Genomic DNA, 19,902 nt, shown 5'->3' on the forward strand with positions numbered 1-19,902 from the left:
TGCTCTTCATCTGATCAGTCCAGCAATATTTGCATTAATTTATGCTGTGAATCATATACTGAAGTGAGACTGAGTTGGCTGCCTGTTGATCAGAGAGCAGTATACTCTTCTCACCACCCTTGGCTTGCATCCTCTGAGTGTCCCCTGAAATAAGTGGTTAGAGTACAAGTTCTTTCCTTGGTGTCTCTAGCAGTGTTTTTTTTGGCACAGGTTCTCTGATATTCATAAGGAAATTAATATTACTGGCTTTTTTTCTTCTTTCTTTTTTCTTTTTTTTTCTATCCATCTGCCTCTGGCCCTGTGAGCAGTGCTGAGTTTATCGTTCTAGCAGGGCGTTTTTCCCTGAAATTCCAGCTTGAACACTAGGGTTAGAGTCTGCTGCTTCAGGGAAGCGAGATGCTCAGACAGACTGGGAGACAGAGATGGAGCAGGACACATCAGTCATGTCTTGTTCAAGCAAAACACACAGCTAGGTGAAATAAACAAACAGACCAACTTCATATATTGCCTTTTTTCTTTTCATGTCCCATTTTCTTCATTATTCTGGAATAAGCATTTTTGGGATGTGTTTCTTGAACAGCTGGCTTTCCCTGTCTGTGGTTAACTGCTGCTGCTTTGTTTTGGACTGTGCAGTCTGTGCTGGTGATCTTTGGGTAGTGGAAGTGTAATAAATGCCTGAGGTACTCAGACTTGAGCAAGTAATAGCTCCCTGTTGGCTGGTCCATATAAATGAATAGCCCAAAAAGCTTAGCTATGCTCCATCAGTAGCTTGCGCACAGAAGCTCAAATGTGCCTTCTGTGATTTCTCACAGTGCAAACACAGAGGGAAGAAGGGCATCACGAGCATCCTGAACAGGGTTTTTACTCTTCAGACTTTGCAGATTGTTCCTGGTATACAACAGACTTTAAAAACTTATGTGGAGTGATTCCCTGAAATTATCAAAGGCAAGAAGGCAACTGGCTTACTGCCTGATTGTAATGACTTAATACTTCAAAGAGGATGTTGTTTTATATTAAAATTATAATTGCCTAGAATATCCAGTACTTATATAAGACTACAGAAGGTTTTTTTTTTTTCACATGGTTGTGCTTTGTGTAAGAAACAAAAACAACAACAACAAAAAAACAGGTGGAGAAAAGGCATGTATATCTTTATTAATATAACAGTGGTCATTATAGTGATTTAATTATTGCATTATTACATTAATAATGCTTTAGCAGTCATTATAATAATTTCACAATTTAACTCAAGGCTGGGGGGGAAGGTTAACTGAAGTGCACTGCGTTGCTGCCCCTGCCAGACAGTGCTGAGCATTCAGCGAGGGTTCTGCGAGTGGCTGAATGTGTTCTCGCATCCCTGACGTGGCTGGATGTGTGTGGCAGCTGAGAGCTCGGTGAAGAGATGCTGTTTCAGACCTCTGCAAGGGTCAAACCATCACTTGTAGGTGTTTCTTCATGGGTGCAAACTGTGTGTGCTGAAACCACAGTGTAAAGGTCATGGCTTGCCAGCAGCTGTTCACAAGGGCGTGCTGATGATTTCATCATGCAAAAGATGCCTTGCAGCATAGGTCTGTATTAACTGTTTGCTGAGAGTTAACTAGGTGCTGCAATACATGAGTTTTCCTTCTCACTTCAATGCAATGTGCAGTAGAAACTGATAGTGCTAGAGTATGTGCAGCCCAAGTCTCAATAAAGAACAAATTAGTAGTAGCAGAAGAGCATCTATTTTCAGTGTTGCTAGGACTCAAATACTAGTTGTCTCTAATTTATAAAGACCATTTTGTCACTTCTAATCTCTCACATACCCTTGCAGTTGACAGATCCTTTTCTCTATGGAGAAAATAAGTTGATTGAAATAGGTTAGAAAAATGAATAGTTCTCATTCTGTATACCATGTCAACAAGGCAAATAAACTTCTTCCTCCTCTTATTTTTCACTGTATTCTGTGAAAACATATTAAGATTATTTAGATTTATTTGGATAGATATTACAGCTTTTTCATATTTACTTTGACTCCGAAATGTGGGATTTTGCCTTCAGGGATTAGTTATTTATCTTATGAGTAGCTGTGGAATTGAGCAGACCTAGAGAAGGTGAGGTTGCTATAACTGTATTTCAGAAGTGTGACTTTCATTTTTCTGTGTTTCAGTTTTGGGGCATATGTGGTCTTAGAGCTTTATGGGAGAAAATGGAATAGCAAGAGCAGTCTTTTTTTCCTCCCAGTGTAACTTCAGTGCAGTCAGTTCTCCATTTGTGCGTGTAGTAATTTGCAGACTAATGTTGTCAGCAGCTGAAGCTGTGAGCTGTGCTGAGTCTGGCCCTGTACCCAAGCTGTAAAATCCTTCTGGAATTGGAGCTGCAACGGACCATTATGTAGATATAGCCTGTATCATTTCCATAGAGGCATGGTGCAAGACAGTACAGCTCCGGTATGGCCGGCAATTATGTCGAGTCAATAAGCCTTGGTGGGGCTGATCTGATTCTTTGTAGCGTGTCCCAAAGCACTCCTAATGTACAGATCTTCTGTCTGCTGGCCTGTTCCAGCTCCCACTTGGATGTTGCAGAGGTGGCGTGTTTGTTGCGATATACTTTTACAGGGAGAGTTCCTAAGTAATACATGATTTCTGAACTGTGGTTTTCAATTTGTTTGAAGGCAGTTTTGATCATATGCTCAAGCTGTAAGTAAATAAGTTTAAAACAAAACAAAAAAAAAAAAAAAAAAACACACAAAAGTTTGTGATCAAATATCTGATTGCTGGTTTTCACTCATACACCTAGTTATGCACCTGCATAAGCTGTTAAATCTTGGTAACCTCAGTTGTCCCTGAGGAGGCATCTCCCAATGCTTATTTTGTGCCATGTGTTGGCAAATGAAGTACACCTACACTTCTCTAGGAAGAGCGTGAGATGCAGCCTACACAGAGAAGCAGGAAGATACTCAGTTGCAGAGAAGTTGGGAGGAAAAGCAGATGACTCTTAGAGACTTAGGTCTTATATTTTCTACTAACCTCATTCTTTCTTGTGAAGTGTGCCCAGAGGTAGTGCGTAGTCTTACTGCTGCACAAACAAATGCTTCTGACTCCATGCTCTGCAAAGCAGAGTCATCATCTAACCTTGCCTGGGAAAAGTGTCCAACTGCATGCAGGTATGCTGGCCCTTCTGCTTGACCCTTCCAGATGGACAAAGAGCTGAAGTTGTCCCTTGGTATAGAGCAAATCATACCAGCTTTCTATAGAGTTGTGGTCATTGTCTTGGAAGAATTCAGTGCTTGCCTTCTGTGCAAAAGGGGCTATGGGGGAAAGAAGGGTGCTGGTGGTCACTGCCAGGTGACAAAACGGTAAAATCATCTGCATGTGTGTTCTTATACCACTGCCAGAGTTGTACTGAGGGAGTGAAATTGTGAATGCTTTCTTGGAAAGCTCTAATTTGAAGGAGTTAAAGTCAGTTTTACTGTGACTGCTTTCAGTAGCCTCTTACCATGTGCTTAGCCTCACGTGGAAAATATCTGGGTGTTGTGAGATGGCTGGACATGTAATGGTGCTGTCAGAATAGGGCATTTGAGCAGCCTGCTGCAGTAGGTACGGGGAACTCATTGAAAGCCAGAGGGGATTAGATGCGGTAAACCTGGTGTAACTGAGAGAAGGATCTAGTATTATTTCTCAGCAAAACTCATGTGGCTTGTGAACGCGGCCTTCGATCACAAACTGAAATGCAGAGGCTTTAATTAAGGGCAGATGCAAAAGTTTCACAAAGGATAATGATTCGGTCTTTTGAATGCTTGGCAGTATGTGTGGATGTGACACTGCTGTGAATGACCAAAAGAAGTGTTCTTTAGATAAAGCTGCTTTATATGATGAAAAAGGACAGGTAATTAAAGCTGAATTTAGCATTTATGCCTAGAGAAATTTGACACTTAGATATGTCTTTAAGAACACTAGAAACTATAAGATACAGTTTTTTTAAAAAAATGAATATGTGAAATGAGCATCCACTTCAGCACACCAGTGTTTTTCCTGGTGTTATAAGCTGTGATATATACACCAGTTATGCTGTTTTACAAAGTAAATCACTTGTATAAATACTCGTAAATGATATGAATTTGACTTAGGTTACAAGTTGTATTTCTTGCTTGATTTTTGATCTCTTCATACATCTCTTGTCTCCCAAGGTAAGATTAGAACATGTTACTCCGGGGAAGTTCAGTCTTTCCCGTTTTTGAATATACGCAGCGTTCAAAGCTTTGTGTTTTGCTCAGGAAAACCTAAAACACATAATGAAAAAACAGAAGTTGTAATAGAATAATGGATGTCTGAGATTAAAGTCAAAAAAAGGGAAGTTCAAAATGATAAATGGATAATGAAGAGAGACTGTACTCTTTCTCCAAAGAAACCAGAAAATGTTGTGATTAAATTATTAATAAAATGTTATTTAATTATACATGCATACATATTTGCCTTTATAATCAGCTCTTAAATATAGAAAAATATAAGGGAAAAATATATGGGCACTTCTCTCATTATAGGAAAGTGACAACAAAATTAATGATTGGCTTGCCTTTTTTCTCTCCTTTCAGGTCCGCACCAGTGTCCTACCTGATCACAAGGAGCCCAGAGCAGATGTTGGAGTAAGCAATTTTTTTCATTGATGAATTTTTTTTCACCTCATCAGCAGACATATTCACCAAACAAGAGATAAGACATTCTGCCTAAACAGGAGCTGGCAAGCTAGTTTTTGTTTGTTGGTTTGTTTGTTTTTTAATAGCACAAGTTGGGTTAAAAAGAGTCAAGGCAGGAGTTAACAGGCTTGGGGATTGCTGTCACCCCATTCATTTATTTATTGAAAACCATTTTCAGCTGAAATTTACCTGAGGCAAACACAACTATCTAGACTTCTTGCTACTGTCATGCAAGTAGCAAGATCTGGATTGAGAGCATGGAGTTACATTATTTCAATGAGGCTTTCTCGTTTTCATGTGCAGAGTATAAATAGTTCTGCTGTAGGAGTTGCCTTTGGGTTCAGATGAAGAAATGGCACTGATGGTAGATAGTGAGTTCAATTTTCTATGTGTGTCTGGGCTGGTTTTGGCAAAGGTATTGGGATATCTTTTCTGTATCTTAGGGTAGAGCCTCCCAAGTAATATGGAGGCTGCATGGGACAGCAAAACATTAGTCCTGTTACAGCTGAATAAAAGACTAAACAAGATCTGGGATTTGGAAAATTTTAATCTAAGGTTCTGACTTGCCTGCATTACCAGGGCTTCCTTGGCACAGTTTCCAGCATTTCAGCTAGTGTTTGAAAAATCTGTAACCTGTCAGTGTTCAATCTTAATGAAATAATCAATGTCTTCCATCTTTTCCTACACCTATTATAGGGACTTTTCTCTTTGGCTAGGCAAGATTATTCACCAAACTAGTCAAGGCTCATATCCTCACATTTATAATCCTAAGTACTCTACTAGCAAAATTACAGAGGAACATTGCTCTGTAATTAGCATTACAGCAGCCATTCTATTTTAAGTCTAATTTTAAAGCCTTTCCAAGTTACACATGCGAAGTTTGATTGGTTTGTAGACTGCCAGTTCAGGCCCTAGGGTATACCATCTATCTCTAAATCAGTTCAGAGAAAGTAATATCCAGCATCATTTGAAATTAGAACCCTTAAATATAAACATGGCTGTCTGCATTTAGGTCATGGGATCATTCTCAATAGTATTTAATTTTGCAAATAATTCCTAATTGCATTGTCAGGTTAAGAAAGTTTTATTCTAAATGAGCATAAGAATATGAAACAAGCGAGTTAGTGGAATTTTTTAAGCTCATAAAATTGTTCACTTTTAATTTTAAGCCCCTGAAGAACTACATGCGACGCTCAGAGATGGTTAGTGGGTACAGTGACCAAAGCTTCCAGATCATAGATAAGAGCTGTGTCATCACCTCTTAGCCCTGATCATGTGGGGACTCCTACCTTGGGTTCTGAAATGGATGTATAGTTCTATTTTACTGCAGAGAGAAGCCCCAAGCCTGTATCAGTTTCGTTCTAAATATCCCTCTCCCTCTTTCCAAATGATAACATTGTGGCTGCGAGCACTCAGCTGCTTTGAAATATCCAATAAAGGCTGCTATGTAGTTGTGCTGCAGAATATATTCTCTTTGGAATAAGAAGGATGTTCTCTTGTAACGTGAATAACCTGAGCTAACCATGCCCTTGCAGAGTTTGTGTTAAAAAAAAATAAATAAAAAAATAAAAAAGCTGTCATGTTGACTGATCTAAAGGAAGATGTTTGTGTGTTCACTCTAGCAAGTGTGCATCTCAGCGTGAGTCACACCTAGACAAGTACATGCTTCACTTTGGCAGTGAAAACTAACCATCATCTTTGCTTGTATGACTGTTGTTTTTCTCTGGGTATTTCATACAGGCTTTTTTGTTTCCTTACTTCCTGTTCAGTACTTCCCAAATCTGCTGCTTTCCCAGGCTTCCCTAGACTCTCAGCTTGCATCTTTTTTTCTTCTGCTGCCTAAGTGCCAACCAAAACACAGGAAATCAATTATCTATTTTTAAGCCTGCATTTTTGTTAGGAATGAGCCATAGCGGATAACTTAGCTTACCAAGTTGAAGACCAGTGTTGTGGCTTACCTAAATTGAGGATTATGATTTGAACTGTACATTTTATATACACAAAAACCTATCTTGCTGTAGACATTTATTGCCCGTATGCAAGTATACAATATCCAACTGGCCTTCCTGAAAGAAAGCAGCTGCAGGTTTGTTTTCTTTTGTTTTACCAAAAGATGTTGTTTCTTAGTAGCTACAAATTCTGTTCTCTTTTTCTCCAAAGGTAGCAGTTGTTTTTTGCATGCATCATGTTGATTTCACATGAACGCAACTTCATTCTGCTTGAATTTGGATACCTAAGACTATATATAATTTACCATGGAATTTTATTTTGATTGCAATTCCAACAGTAGAGTAAAATCAGCATAACATAATAAACACAAACTTTGTTTCTTAATATTCTCTTGCAAAAATTCAGTATAACCTTATGATCTTAATATTATTTGCTGTGAATAGATTATAATTAGTTGTATATTCAAAAAAAAATTATGCCTAGAAGGTAGCTGTGGACAGTTTTTCCCATTTTTCCCAAGGCAAGATGAATACTGTTGGACAAACTGACCAAATGAGACTTTAGCAATATGCAGTGAAGTATGAGCAGAGGATGAAAAGTAATAAAGGAAAAGATGAGTGTTTTCCTCCTTGCACTGTATTCCTGATGGTGTGTGAAGGTGATTTTGATGCAAGGAATAGATATAGTGTAGTAGCTTAACTTATCTTTAGAAATTCTAATTGCATTAGCACATTTCTCTATACTCATATTGCAATGAATAGGTTCACCCTAGAATGGAAACAAATGCTGCTATAAACTACAGCAATACAACATTTCTGTTGATAACTTTGCCCTGAACTCTGTGTAAAAGTAGCTTCATAGCCAAATACATCTGCACTTGGAACATATAGATGCTAGTGCCTTGGGAAAAAAACATAGCAAGAACAACACTGGTAAAACACTGAAAATTTATCATTCCTTGTAATGTAGAAATTTGAAATACAGGAATAAAGAAAGAAGATGCAAAATGTAAATGCTGATACTGAATGAAAACTTTACTGGAGCTGTACACTTTGCAGCCTATTATTTTTAAGGTTGTCAGACAGGTCTTAACAAAAGAGAGAGGTTCCTTCCCATAAAACCAGTATTGAACAACTTAATGATGATAGCATTACAGATGCATACCACATTTCTACCAGATAATGTGTCAAACTAGTATGTTGGAATGTAGTATTTTTTCTAGGTAGCAAGTAAGATTTCAAGGCGCATGGCCAAAAAAATAACAAAACTTCAAAAATCAATTAATCTTGTCTTTTCTGCTTTGTTTTGTAGCGAAGCTTCCTGGGCTGTGCAACTTTTAGAGTAGGAGACTTGGTGAAGTCAAAGGAGCAACAGCTGACCCTTACCCTCAGGTAAGCGTTTTTATCTGTAGTAAACCATTTCAGGTTAATAATCCCATGGCATCTGTTGATTCCTGCTTGACTGTGTTTGAAACTCCATATTACCTTAGGTATATTAGATATCAACTTGAAGTGCTTCTGTTTATGCCATGCACAAAGTCAAAATGAAATACCAATTATTTAAGCTGGAGTTTGCCGCGTGTCAGATTAGAGAAGGTTAGTAATTCTGTGGTATAACCTATGGAAGAATTGCAGGGAACTTGAGGTAGTGGGTTTGTTTCCAAGTCTCTTATTAGAAAGGAGTGTAAGGTTCTCAGTTTCATTTCGTGTGTGTCTTAAAGAATTAATATTGTACACTTGGCTGGTTTGGCTGTGAAGCATACTTAAAAAGCATACTTAAAGACAGTGGACATAATGAGTTAAGACTTCTCTCGTGAAATTAATGCTGTCTCCTAACCTCATCATTACATGCAGCCCAACTCAGATGTCAGTGGGGTTCAATGTACAACTCTGTTCAGTGACACAGGGCACAGATCTGTAGGAGAGTCAGGTACAGTGTTTGAAATCTAGTTTTGTGCTGAACAGGTATTTATTAAAGCTCTGCACTGAAGAGTTCAGTTTTTACCTCTGATACTGATTTATGGCTGTAAGATAAATCAAGATATGAATCAAGATATAAATCAAAACCATTTTAAGGCTAGAGGACACATTTTAGATTGTGATTTTTCTTAATAAATTCATTGGACTGTGTAAAATGCAGAGATGGTGTTGAGCTGATTTTTGCAAACCCGCTGGAGGTTTATTTGGGATTACTAAGTATGGCAGAGCTAAAACTTGCAGAGCTAGTGCCCAAACTATGTTTCTACATGAGCAAAATATTCAGAGTGAGAAGTTCTGACAAGGAAAACTGCAACATGTGCTAGAAGATGATCTGGCATCTTTTGGTGTATGTTCTGCCTGGGATAACGCACATGGGTACTGTTTAGAAAAAAGAAAGGTTCATCCTGCATGCATGAGTTGAACATCAAGCAAGCCTTGATTTGGTTGGGAGTCTAAATTATGACCTATTCAGTGATGATGATGTACTTCCATTATCTCAAGGACACTACATTTTTTTGAAGGGAAACCTGTTGAAATATTTTGGCTTTATTACCATAGCAGCCTTCAAACTGTAATAGCAGTTTTTCTACTATAACAGTAGTAATCACATATATGTATATAGTTTAGAGGCAAAGTTAACAAAAAGCCTTTATTTTAGTTTGACCCAAACACAGTAACTGCCATGATTACCAATAGGATAACTTTGTTTTCTAAAGTAGAAAACAGGATCAGATAAAATGTCAATTTACTACTCTCTATGGAAATGTTTGGGTACATAAATCCAAGTTCATTTGTAAGAGTGTATTCTTACAGAATTTCAAATTCTCAGTTTTGGGGGGACAAATTTTCCTTGCCTCTGTAGTTGGTATATTGAAACCTTGAAATGAAAGAATGCCTTGGACAGGAGCCATAATAAGTGGCTATGCGGTCAAATGTAAAGTCAAAAGAATGTAAAATTTCAGGAAGCTGAGAGCATTGTATAGTCTACCCACCTAATATGCAAACCAAAAGTTCAGATAACTAATGAACAATAAATGACAGCTTGCCAGCCTAGTTTCAATTGAACCTCTGAGCCTTTTCAGGTTTGCTTTTAATTAATATTTTGTCTTGTTTGTCCACTTTGTGCAGCTAATACTAAAAGACAAATGTTATAACAACTCTAATTTTGTGGATATATTATGTGATAGTCTTTAGTTGGTTTAATTTATTTAAGTTAAAAAAAATATTCCTAACCTTTTAAATGTTGGATTGTTTCCTGGTTATGACAATTCAACAGCACAAAAGATGCAAATCATCTGCCTCTCTTTGATGGCATTTTATCCAGAGCAGTTTAGTAATCAGAACTTGTTTTTCTCCCATTGTTCTCTTGTATTCGTATCCGTTAGCAGGATGGGAGATATACAGAGGGCCTTGTCAGGGAATGCAATTTTATTTAATTTTTGTTGATATACTTTGGATGGGAGTTTGCCAGGAGTGCCTGTGATTTAGCATTGCTACTTTGTTAGATCTGTTATATAGATTTGAGAATCTGGAAATAACTGTGTCCTGTAGATATTGGTCTAATTAGAGAAGCTGGTTATGTTTTGACTATTTTTATTCCTTTTTAGTGTCATACTCATTTATTGTGTCTTGCATTTGACTTTCTGCGGTACGATGTTAACAATATAGAAGTGTTTTTAAAGGAATATTCTTGTATTTTGGCAATTATTTTGTGGAGGCTTTTCGTGGAGGGCTGGCAGAGATCTATAATTCTATATAAGAAATCATAGAATCGTATAGGATATATTTATATACATGACGTGTGTTATATATATATTTATTTCTATATATAACATAATTGTGTGGTGGTGCGTGTGGTGTAGGTTGTTTTGTGCTGTTGGGGTGCGGTGTATGGCCTTTTGTATAGGGCTAGTGATTAGTACATCCATTAGCTGCTTCCCACGTGGTGGTAGTTTGTCCTGTTTCCAGGAAGGTCAATTTTAGCTCAGGTGATTTGGGTATGATTTCCAGTAAATTAATATGTAAGAAGCAGCAAGCTTGGCAAAAGATGATAGTGCTCTTTTATGTTCTGTGAAATTAAGGTCCATCTGTCTGAGATGTTCCTTGTAGTAGGCAGTGTGAAAGGAGAAGTAGGCCACTTCACTGTGAAATTGGGGTAATTCTTTCCGTTCCTGTAAGCAGAGCCTTATAACAATGATTTCAACTCTACAAAGCCAAGAACTGGGATGGGGTGCATCAGTTACACAAATTATCTGAGCAAATGTGGCCACGGATGTCTGTCAGTCCTGTATTCTCTGGCCTTTCCTTACATACATGACTGATTGTACCTTTTTGGAGGTTCTTTTTTGTCTATGCCATGGTAGCTTTCAAAAGTTCCAAACCTTTCAATGGTGTGCAAGTTGAAATCATTAAAACAAGGGGCAGCGTAGTCTTGTTCTCCATACCCCCACCGGCCACTTTTCTCACTTGTCTCCTGAAAGGATCGGCATCCAGGCTTCTGGGTTTTCTGTTGAATTAATGAAAGTATTGATCCAGCAGATGTGTAGAAGTATCTTGTGCTTTGTTGTTTGTTCAGAACTCTTTTTTGGTTGCAATTGTGTTTGTCAGGCAATCAAAATGTTTGTTTATTCTGTGTTGCTTTGACCTCTTGGACAATGTCTATTTGTCTTTCAGTCTGCTTTATTTTAGCTGTTGTATTTTCATTAATCTTGGGCAGGACTAAACCCATTTCCTTTCAATAAAGGAGATAAGCTGTCTGTTTCTTGAAAAGTTGGGCAAAATAATCCTGACACAACCATTTAAAAAGAGAAAAACAAAGTACTCCAAGCTTTCCTCCTCCTCCTCATAATACTGCCCCTCAAACACCCTGTAGTTCAGTGGGCAGCAGACATGTAACTACACTTGAAGAGGAGTTACATTCACCATGTAGGATTAACGAAGTAAGGTTTGAAAGCAGCGCTGTTATTTTTGCAGTGGTTTAAATATATATAACTTCCTTGGGAAATAATTACTATAGAATATGATATATTTAGCTGCTTTTCTCTATTAAAATTCAGTATGAGTCTGTCTGCAACTACCTGGTCTCCTTTGTCACGTCATCCACCCCAGGAAGCAGACTCGACTTTTATAAGCCAGGCAAATCTCCCAGAGAGTTGAGAGAAAACTTGTTTTGACATGAAGCTTAATCAACATTTCACTGAAATCATGAAAATGGAGAGCTGATTGAACATCACAAAACTTTATTTATCTGAGAGTTTTACAAAATGTTATTTACCAGTGGACATGTTTAAATCAATATTGGTTGAGATTGGCTTTACTGTGGTTTTGCAGAATAAACAAAAGCAGCAACATTTCTATACAAGAACAGTAATTTTATGCTTACGTATTTCAAAATATATTGCATCTGTGGAGAAAATGGATTTTATGGCGGTATGTATGTTAGTTTGAGCTAATTTCATTTGTTGTGTATTATGCACTGGAGAATGGGGCTGCCTGATAGCCTGAAAATCATGCCGTTTGCTTTTCAGGCAGTCAGTCACTTTGTCATCTATAATTAACACTGTTATGCAAATACACAGTCTGCTTCTCTTTTTCTTTGTGTTCTTAAGCCATTTTTTGGGAAGAAAGGTATAGCCATGGGAACCAATTAGCAGGCCTAAATTTACATGCTCAATACACAGTAATGAGACTCAATGAGTACCGCATTGGAGGCGAACGACTGCTGTTCTCGGTCCATCTAACTCACCTGCTTTTCCACTGCTAGCTTGTTAGTTTATTCCTCTCTGGATGCCCACATCAACCTTTTATCATCAGTAAGGTGGGCATGCATTTTTGTTGCTTGGGATGGTACTGGGTAGCTCTTTCTCTTGTATTTGAGAGAGCTGGTATTAATCTGGAGGTCCTTAAGGACTTGAGATGGTAAGCAAATCCACACATATGATAAACTTTTAATATTAAAGTGTTAGTAAGCAATTGTAGCTTTAAACCTGAGCTGATTTCAGGACAACTTCACAAATGTCTGGATTTGACTAAGTGAGCTGAATAGCAGTTGTTGCATTTAGCTCTGATGAAAGTATTTATTTCATCAGAGAAATCCAAAAGAAAAGTATTTCTTTAAGTTCAAAACCTGCAGTTTCACCTGTAACCACTTCCTCAAGGTTCGTGAGATGGGACTTCAGTGTAGATGGGTGTAGATTGTCACAGGACTGCAGCTGTGGCAGGTGAAGTGAGCACTGGGGGATGCAGGCAGGTTGGATTGAATGATTACTGATAGACTGAAACATTGCCAGCTTTGCTGCTGAAGCCTGCATCCTCTGGTGTTGCATTCCAAGTCTGGTTTAGAAATCACTATTCTACCACCCTGTCTCCGTTTTTGATAATATTCCAAATGCAGATGCTCTGTGGACAAACATGGGGCAGTTGTCCCAAGCTGCGTTAAAAGAAATTAAAATCATTGCAAATTTTCCAGTTCCAGAAGCCAACTAGAGCTACAGCCAAATATGGGCTTCTTGACATTGACAGGTGTTTATTCTTACTGTTCTGTTCCCCATCCCCATGGTGTGTGTTAGTAAAGTTGCGATGCAGATTTGTCAAGGTGCCATCCTCGTTGTGCAATACTAAACTCCTGTGTGTCTGTACTGAATCTTGTCTTGCGACTATAAGCGTTTTGCTGCAGGGACAGTCTTCACTGCAGCGTGTCAGTGCAGAGTGCACTTCTCAGCTTTATTGTACAATAGCAAATAAGCTTTTTCTAATCTAATACGTTAGGAAGTATCCTAAAGCCAGTTAATTATTTTCCTGATGCTCTGCTTGACAGTGTGTGTGCCTTCTCCTGTTTGTCCAAGCAAATGGCACGAAATATGTATATCTGATGTGTAATACTGTTTGTGCAAAGTAAAATTATACAGTTTCCTATTTTAGTTCAGTGTGGTCAGTGGGCTTCTTATTTTTCCCACTGCATCAATTCTGTTTCTCACTTTCAATTTTCTTTTAAGCAAATTTTTAACCTCATGATATTGTTTGTAAGTTTTACACGTGTGACATGTCTGTTGTTTGAAGACTCATGCGCTAGTGGTATTTTAAATTCAGTGTGTGACACAGCTAATGATGGCTTGTCCCTGGACATTTATAGAGCTTTTTGTCGACTTGTGTGCCTCTAGCATCAAAAAGAAACTTTGTGAATTTGTTTTTAATTGTGATTTTGTATTTCCATGTGGAAAGTTGACAGAAATGAAGGAAGGAGTACAATTAAAATGCAGCAGTCCTACTGTTCAGTTTTATTCTTTTCCATTGTCTGCTCCTGTAGTTGCTGCATGTTTTAGATTGTAATATTACACATGTATTAAAACAGAACATGAGTGATTTTGAGAAGAAAATAATTGAAAAAAATGGATATAAAGTGAAATTACATCCATTGTATTTCTTTCAACACGTATGGAGAAAGCTTCCCCTTGTGTGCTGCTTGTGCAGGCAAGCAATGCAGTGCTCACTGCCATGCAGGGGGCATGCTTCTAGTAGCAGCAAGGAGGGGATATTGAGTTTTCTAAAGAAAATGAGATGACTGAGAAAGTGTGACTAGAATTTCCATTTTTATTTTATTTAACTCAAACAACTTAGCTCATTGGCTTTTATCAGTTTATTTGCAAATTGAATACCTTTTTTGCTCAATATTCACTTATACTCTTAATTTACACTGGTTTAACTTTGCATCAGGTCTGTTTTATCTAGGTCAGTGCCAGACTTGTAGGTCTCTTTGGCCATAGAAATCATGATTCCTAAAAAATGGAAGGGCAAAATTTTACTTCTGATGGTCAAGAGAATGCAAACTTTTTCCTTTCAGGAAACAGTCAAGTGCTGTTGCCTATTTAAGGCAGCTTGGCAATGAGATCATCCACTTGACACTTTGATCAGGACACATTAAGCTGCTGAAAAATTGTCAGTCCTGTAGTCAAGCATTTGCTCTGATTTTTAGAAGTATGTATGATATGCTAACATCTCTTGTATTCTTTTTTTCCTTAGAAATGCTGTAGTCCATTTGCTGAGGTAGCCCAGTTTGCATGGTAGTTGTGACCTAGGAAGGAAAAAAATGAAGTGAAACCTCTATGTAGTAACTCAGGGGAACATTTTGAATTCAGAAAACACTTAAATTGCACTTTATATACTTCAGGATTAATATGTACCTTTGCTTATAAACACCCTTTGGACATTGAACCTTTCTTCATTATTTTTCTTCTGTATACTTTGTTAATTAACATAGGCTTCTTCTTGGGTTGCAGGGCTATCCGGAATTGGTTCATTTTGTATTCTTTCATTTTATTGTCACTAATGAATTTAGCTTACAGCAAATGAAACAGTGACACATGTAAAATATGGAGAATTATGTGTAATTTTCAAGCTTTTATGTAAGAACATATTCAAGCTGTGTACATGTACTTGCAAGATGAGTATATTTCACCGAGTCACACACTGAAGTATAATGGCTTGTAACAAAATATAAATGTTGAAATTTGAAGCTTGGAGTAGCTATGCTTGGAGATTTTAATGTAAAAAAAGCAAGGTTTGAGTTGGCATCAAAATGTGTCCATGCCTGGAAAGACCGACGTATGTGCTTAACTTTAATCAGCCTGAAGAACTGGCTTACTCTGACCTAATTTAGACCTTATTACAGCACACAAAAATAAAGTTGATGTAAAGCTATGGGAGCCCAGCCCAGAGACAGGGCTCTGCCACCTGGAGCGGTGTTAGGAGCACGTGCTGCAGGACAGCCCGTGCATAACAGCTGGGCAAAGCTGAGGGGCAGCAGGTGTCAGCTCGCGTGCCCTGTGCTATGCCAGAAGCAGGGCTGCAGCCTGTAGGTTTCACCATTTTGCTGGGTGAAGCGTGGAGAACAACAGTCAGGGGATTTTTCTTTCTTTTACTGACATGATGCAAGGATTGTTTTCTGAAGGTCAGTAAGGGTATCTGTGTTGAAGTAGGGTTTATTTTCCTGCAGTGAGAGCTGTCCCAAGAATGTGGCAGTTACTGATGGAAATACACGTCTAACATAACTCTTTCTGAAAGTTTTTTTCTTGTTTGCCAGCATCCTAGTACCTCTTCTGAGCATTTTCTGCCACCATTTTGAAGTTTCCAATTCTCTGTTTTATGATGAAAACTTCCCTTGTTTTAAGCCATGTGCAGTAAACATAATAAGCCTTATTTTTAATGTTTGCTTTATGGATGTAAATAATGAGTTAAGTACGGAACAGTAGCTATACAGAACAAAGAGGGAACTATATGTTTGCTGAAAATATTTTTATCGAAGAAATGAGATGCTGCAGATGACCTAATGTCAGATTTCTTTCCAGAACTTCTGATGGTGGGAAGACAGTTGGTACCATTGAAGTCAACCTTGTGAAGATGGGAGAGTTCGAAGATGGGGAAATGGACCACATCACAACAGATGCACAGGATCAAAAGGTAGCCACTCAGTTCATTGCGCAGAATTAATTAGAACGATTAGAGGTACCAGATGATGAAATTACTTATACTACATTGGGTTAAGTGGTTATTCAAAAATTTCTGGAATGAAGTCCTATGTACACTTCATCTCTATGAAGTAAAAATCCTTTTTCATGAAATGTGGAGAGTAATATGCTGTTATCAGTTTCCTAATCACTCCCCTTTTTTAGAAAAAGAGTTGATTTTGACCTCAGTTGACCCTATTTAATCACTCCTGATCAACAATTGTCCGTAGAGACGCCATAAATCTGATTTCTTTTTCCCTTGGACAGTTCCTCTGTTTTCTGCCCTTGAAGTCCTGTTCATGTGGATTTCTAAGTGCAAGCTGTGCCCACAATACTGAAAACCTGGAAAGAATGACAGACAGGCGAGCCAAAGAAGAGGTGAATCCCCTTGCAAAGGGGCAGGTTCAGCTGCATTTTATGGGAGCACGTAGTGGTGGAGAAAATCAAGAGGGGTGGAGGGTGGCAGCAATGGCACTTCAGAGTGCTAGAACAGGGTAGTGTTGAATAGGGGGTGTATGCAGGTATTTTGAGCTGGGGGACTTGTGGCGAGGAGTAAGAGGAGGGACAAAAGGTGTTAGGGAAAAAATGATGTCCACTTGGCAGGTCTTGCAGCCAGAAGTGGTGGAGATGCAAGACGGGGATGATATGTGGGATTTGGAGATACGTGGGAATGGATTTGGGAGGAATGGGGGATCCAAAGGAGGGGTGGAAAAGATGGATGACAAGAGGCTTGGGCTGGGGAAAGATTCAGAAATGACCACTCTGAATAACGTTATTGGGGTTTGAATGGTTTGTGATTAATAAGGTCTTTTTCTGAGGCCCCAGTATGATGACAACTGAAATATAGCTGCTGCCACTTGATAGCTGTCTCTGGAGTTTCATTTTCACTGACAGAATTTTTGCAACACTAATACTATGATGTACTTCAGATGCTTCCCTTATTCTGCTCTTGATGGAGGAGAAAAAAATCAACTAAGTTCAGATAATGCTGCAGGAGATGCAAAATTAAATACTCCTTATTTTTTTCTTTTTTGAGGTAACAAAAAATATTATGTTATAAATAATGTATATTTGAAGAGAAGGGCATTGTTCTGAGTATCTTTCCTGCTTAGCCAAAACAGTCTGCTTTTGGGCCAAACTCTGAGGATGTATCCATCCTCATCAAAGGGTCCCAAAGCCTTTTTAAACCCATGGACTAGGGGGACCAATTCCAAAGTAGCCAAAAAAAAACACTGAAATCTTTCTGGTTTTGTACTGTACAACCTCTGTAAGATATGCAAGACTAACTTTTTCTAGCCTTCTCTTTCATTTTTTTTTCTATTTCAAAATGTGGAATGAGACTTCACACAATAATTTCAGATATTATTAATGGTCTGTGTCTGTTCTGGGGTAGCCAGAAGGCTTTTAATAACACCTTTCTAATGCTTTTAATAGCACCTTTCTAAGGGGTTCTAATACTTGCATGAAAGAGTAACCTTGTGACAGCTGTATTTCTCGTAGTCTTTAAAGGATTCAATTTTTAGGAATTAGTTGTCATGGTGTTGCATCATGGAGCCCTAGTTTGTATGTTCGTAGTGAGGATGCAATCTATGAGTTTATTCCCAAGAAGTAATTGCGAGAAGGTAGAGTTGCTGTATTACTTCAAAGAGATAAGTTCTGCATTACGTTTGTGAACTCATTAGATACCCTATGCCCTAGGGATTGCTCAGGGAGGAGTAAGCTGATAAGTCAATTCTACTTGAGATGTCAGCTGGTAGGGAGCACGTCATGTCTCCTCTTTGCTTCAAGCTCTGCAGCAGAACATCTAAAAAGAATTCTGCTACCTGATTTTCCTATCACCTTCATAAGCTTTTTTTTTCTTACTGGGGGAGGAACACAAAATATTCATCTTAGTACATTTAGCATGTCTTCATACCAGTTGATTTCTCCAAAAACTTTAACTACTTCTACTTTATACACTAACCTAATCAAAGGAATCTTCTTCTAATTCACTTATATAACAGAGGACTTTAAAATGTGGTTGTGGTTTACAATTAAAGTTTTCTTCTGGTTCCTACTTCTCCCTTGTTTAAAAATTCATGGAGTGCTTCCTGGCACTGTGCATGTGAAAAATGTCGTGTTGAAAGAAATCCCTCTGAAACCACAGAAGAAGTAAAAAATTATTTTAGCCTCTGCCATTGTTCTGGTAGGAAACCTTTTTGTTCTATTATGTAATAGCTGGTAATATTTTCTCACTTTCTCTGCAGTAGTTCTGATGCTGGTGCAATATATTGGAACACAAATGTAAAAATAAAAATGTAAATGGCAATTACTGGCAGGGCTGGGAAATTATCAGTGTTGTTTTTTAGTCTGCCATTTATGAACTGCTTTAAATTTGCTTGTTATGCCATAATGTGTTATGTATGTGGTTGTGTTTCACTTGTAGTGTGCATTGGTTCGTGAGTGTACAGCCCCTGAAGGCCTAAGTGGCAAAGACAACTTGCCTTCTTTAAATGCAGGTAAGTATTCTAACTTCCATTAGAGATGGCTGTTGGAATGCTCTATCAGGTCCTGAAGAAGTTGCAAAAATTTGTAGCAGAGCTCTTAAAAAGCTCTTCAAATCATGTAGAGATTCTTAATTTTAATGTTTTATAGTTTTTTGACAGTATCATTTTGTTAAGAAATGTGAAGAAAACTTTTTTTTTTTCAGTATGTCAATTATGCTTTCTGAAATGCTACTGAAATTTCCCACTCCAGCATCTTTACAATTCAGTAATTTTTCAAGATTGTCTGTGACTTCAGTGGGCATGGAATTAACCTCATAAGTTAATGTCATGTCATTGCTTGATGTCCTGTTAAAATAATTATGTGCCATTTGCAATTGAATACCCAGGAGAATTAATCTTTCTCATAGCTGATGCCATGGCAATTTCAGTTGGATCTGAAAGCTGTCTGTCCTAAAACTAAGGAAGTTGTTGGCAAGTCATTCTCAATTCTAAGACAGCTCTGGCTTGAGTGTACAGTGCTGAACTAGAACAATTTCTCTTTCAATATACTGAGAAATATTACATGCTGATATGCTGCACTGTAAAAGTTTTATTAGCCCAAGTTTATGGATCTCCATTGCTCTACAGTAAGAATGTCACAGATAAGTTATATGGGTCATCAGAAACCACTGCGCTGTCAAGTATTCGGTGTGTTTGCTGCATGCAGTTGAAGAGAAATGTTACTGAAGTTTTAAAACCTTTTAAAACCTTTATTGAAACTTTTTCATATTACTTCATTGGCAGGACTGGAGACTTAGTAGTCAAGATTTGCAGTCTGAAGGAAGCGCTAGAAACCTACAGAATTAATTTTCTTATGCATGTGTAAAAGCTGTATTTTCCTGTGATTTGTTGAGAATAGATCAGAAGCAGGGAAAAACACCTTTTTCAGAATGGCCATTTCTTTTTACTGCTTCAATGAGAGACTAGAAATGTCTGTGGAGAACTTTTTAATTGATTGAACTACATCTCATTCTGGAGATTCCTTAACTGGAAACAACTAGAGACAGGGAGAGTGTCTTATATCTTTAGGTATCTATTTATGGCTCTTCTTGGAGGTGAGATACAGAGCCAGTTGCATGATTTGGTCAAACTCAGTACAGCTCTTAGATTCTGACTGTGTGTCATCCAGCTAACTGGGTCTCAAAGGACTTTATATTCAGAGAAAATGTCACTGATTGCAACTGAATTCCTTTAATTTGCCATTGGCTGGGTTTAAATTTTTTAATTTATTTTTGGTGGGGAAATGCTGTAGTTTGGGGAGTGAGTTGTGT

The 19,902-nt window shown here is 38.0% G+C and overlaps 1 protein-coding gene across 4 annotated transcripts in view; it reads left to right on the forward strand.

The window, feature by feature from the left end:
- INPP4B (inositol polyphosphate-4-phosphatase type II B) overlaps positions 1–19,902 on the forward strand; it is a 296,612-nt gene that overhangs the window by 167,220 nt on the left and 109,490 nt on the right. For 2 of the 4 annotated variants that reach the window (XM_084285787.1, XM_084285789.1), the window contains 5 exons: positions 4,574–4,624; positions 7,937–8,016; positions 15,948–16,059; positions 16,374–16,484; positions 18,532–18,604. In XM_084285787.1, the coding sequence (XP_084141913.1) occupies positions 4,574–4,624; positions 7,937–8,016; positions 15,948–16,059; positions 16,374–16,484; positions 18,532–18,604 (427 nt within the window). The remainder of the gene's footprint in view (positions 1–4,573; positions 4,625–7,936; positions 8,017–15,947; positions 16,060–16,373; positions 16,485–18,531; positions 18,605–19,902) is intronic. The other 2 variants (XM_084285788.1, XM_084285790.1) reach the window with 1 other exon arrangement.

The sequence above is a fragment of the Netta rufina genome (genome assembly GCF_964035555.1).
Source record: "Netta rufina genome assembly, chromosome: 4".
Classification (NCBI taxonomy): Eukaryota; Metazoa; Chordata; class Aves; order Anseriformes; family Anatidae; genus Netta; species Netta rufina.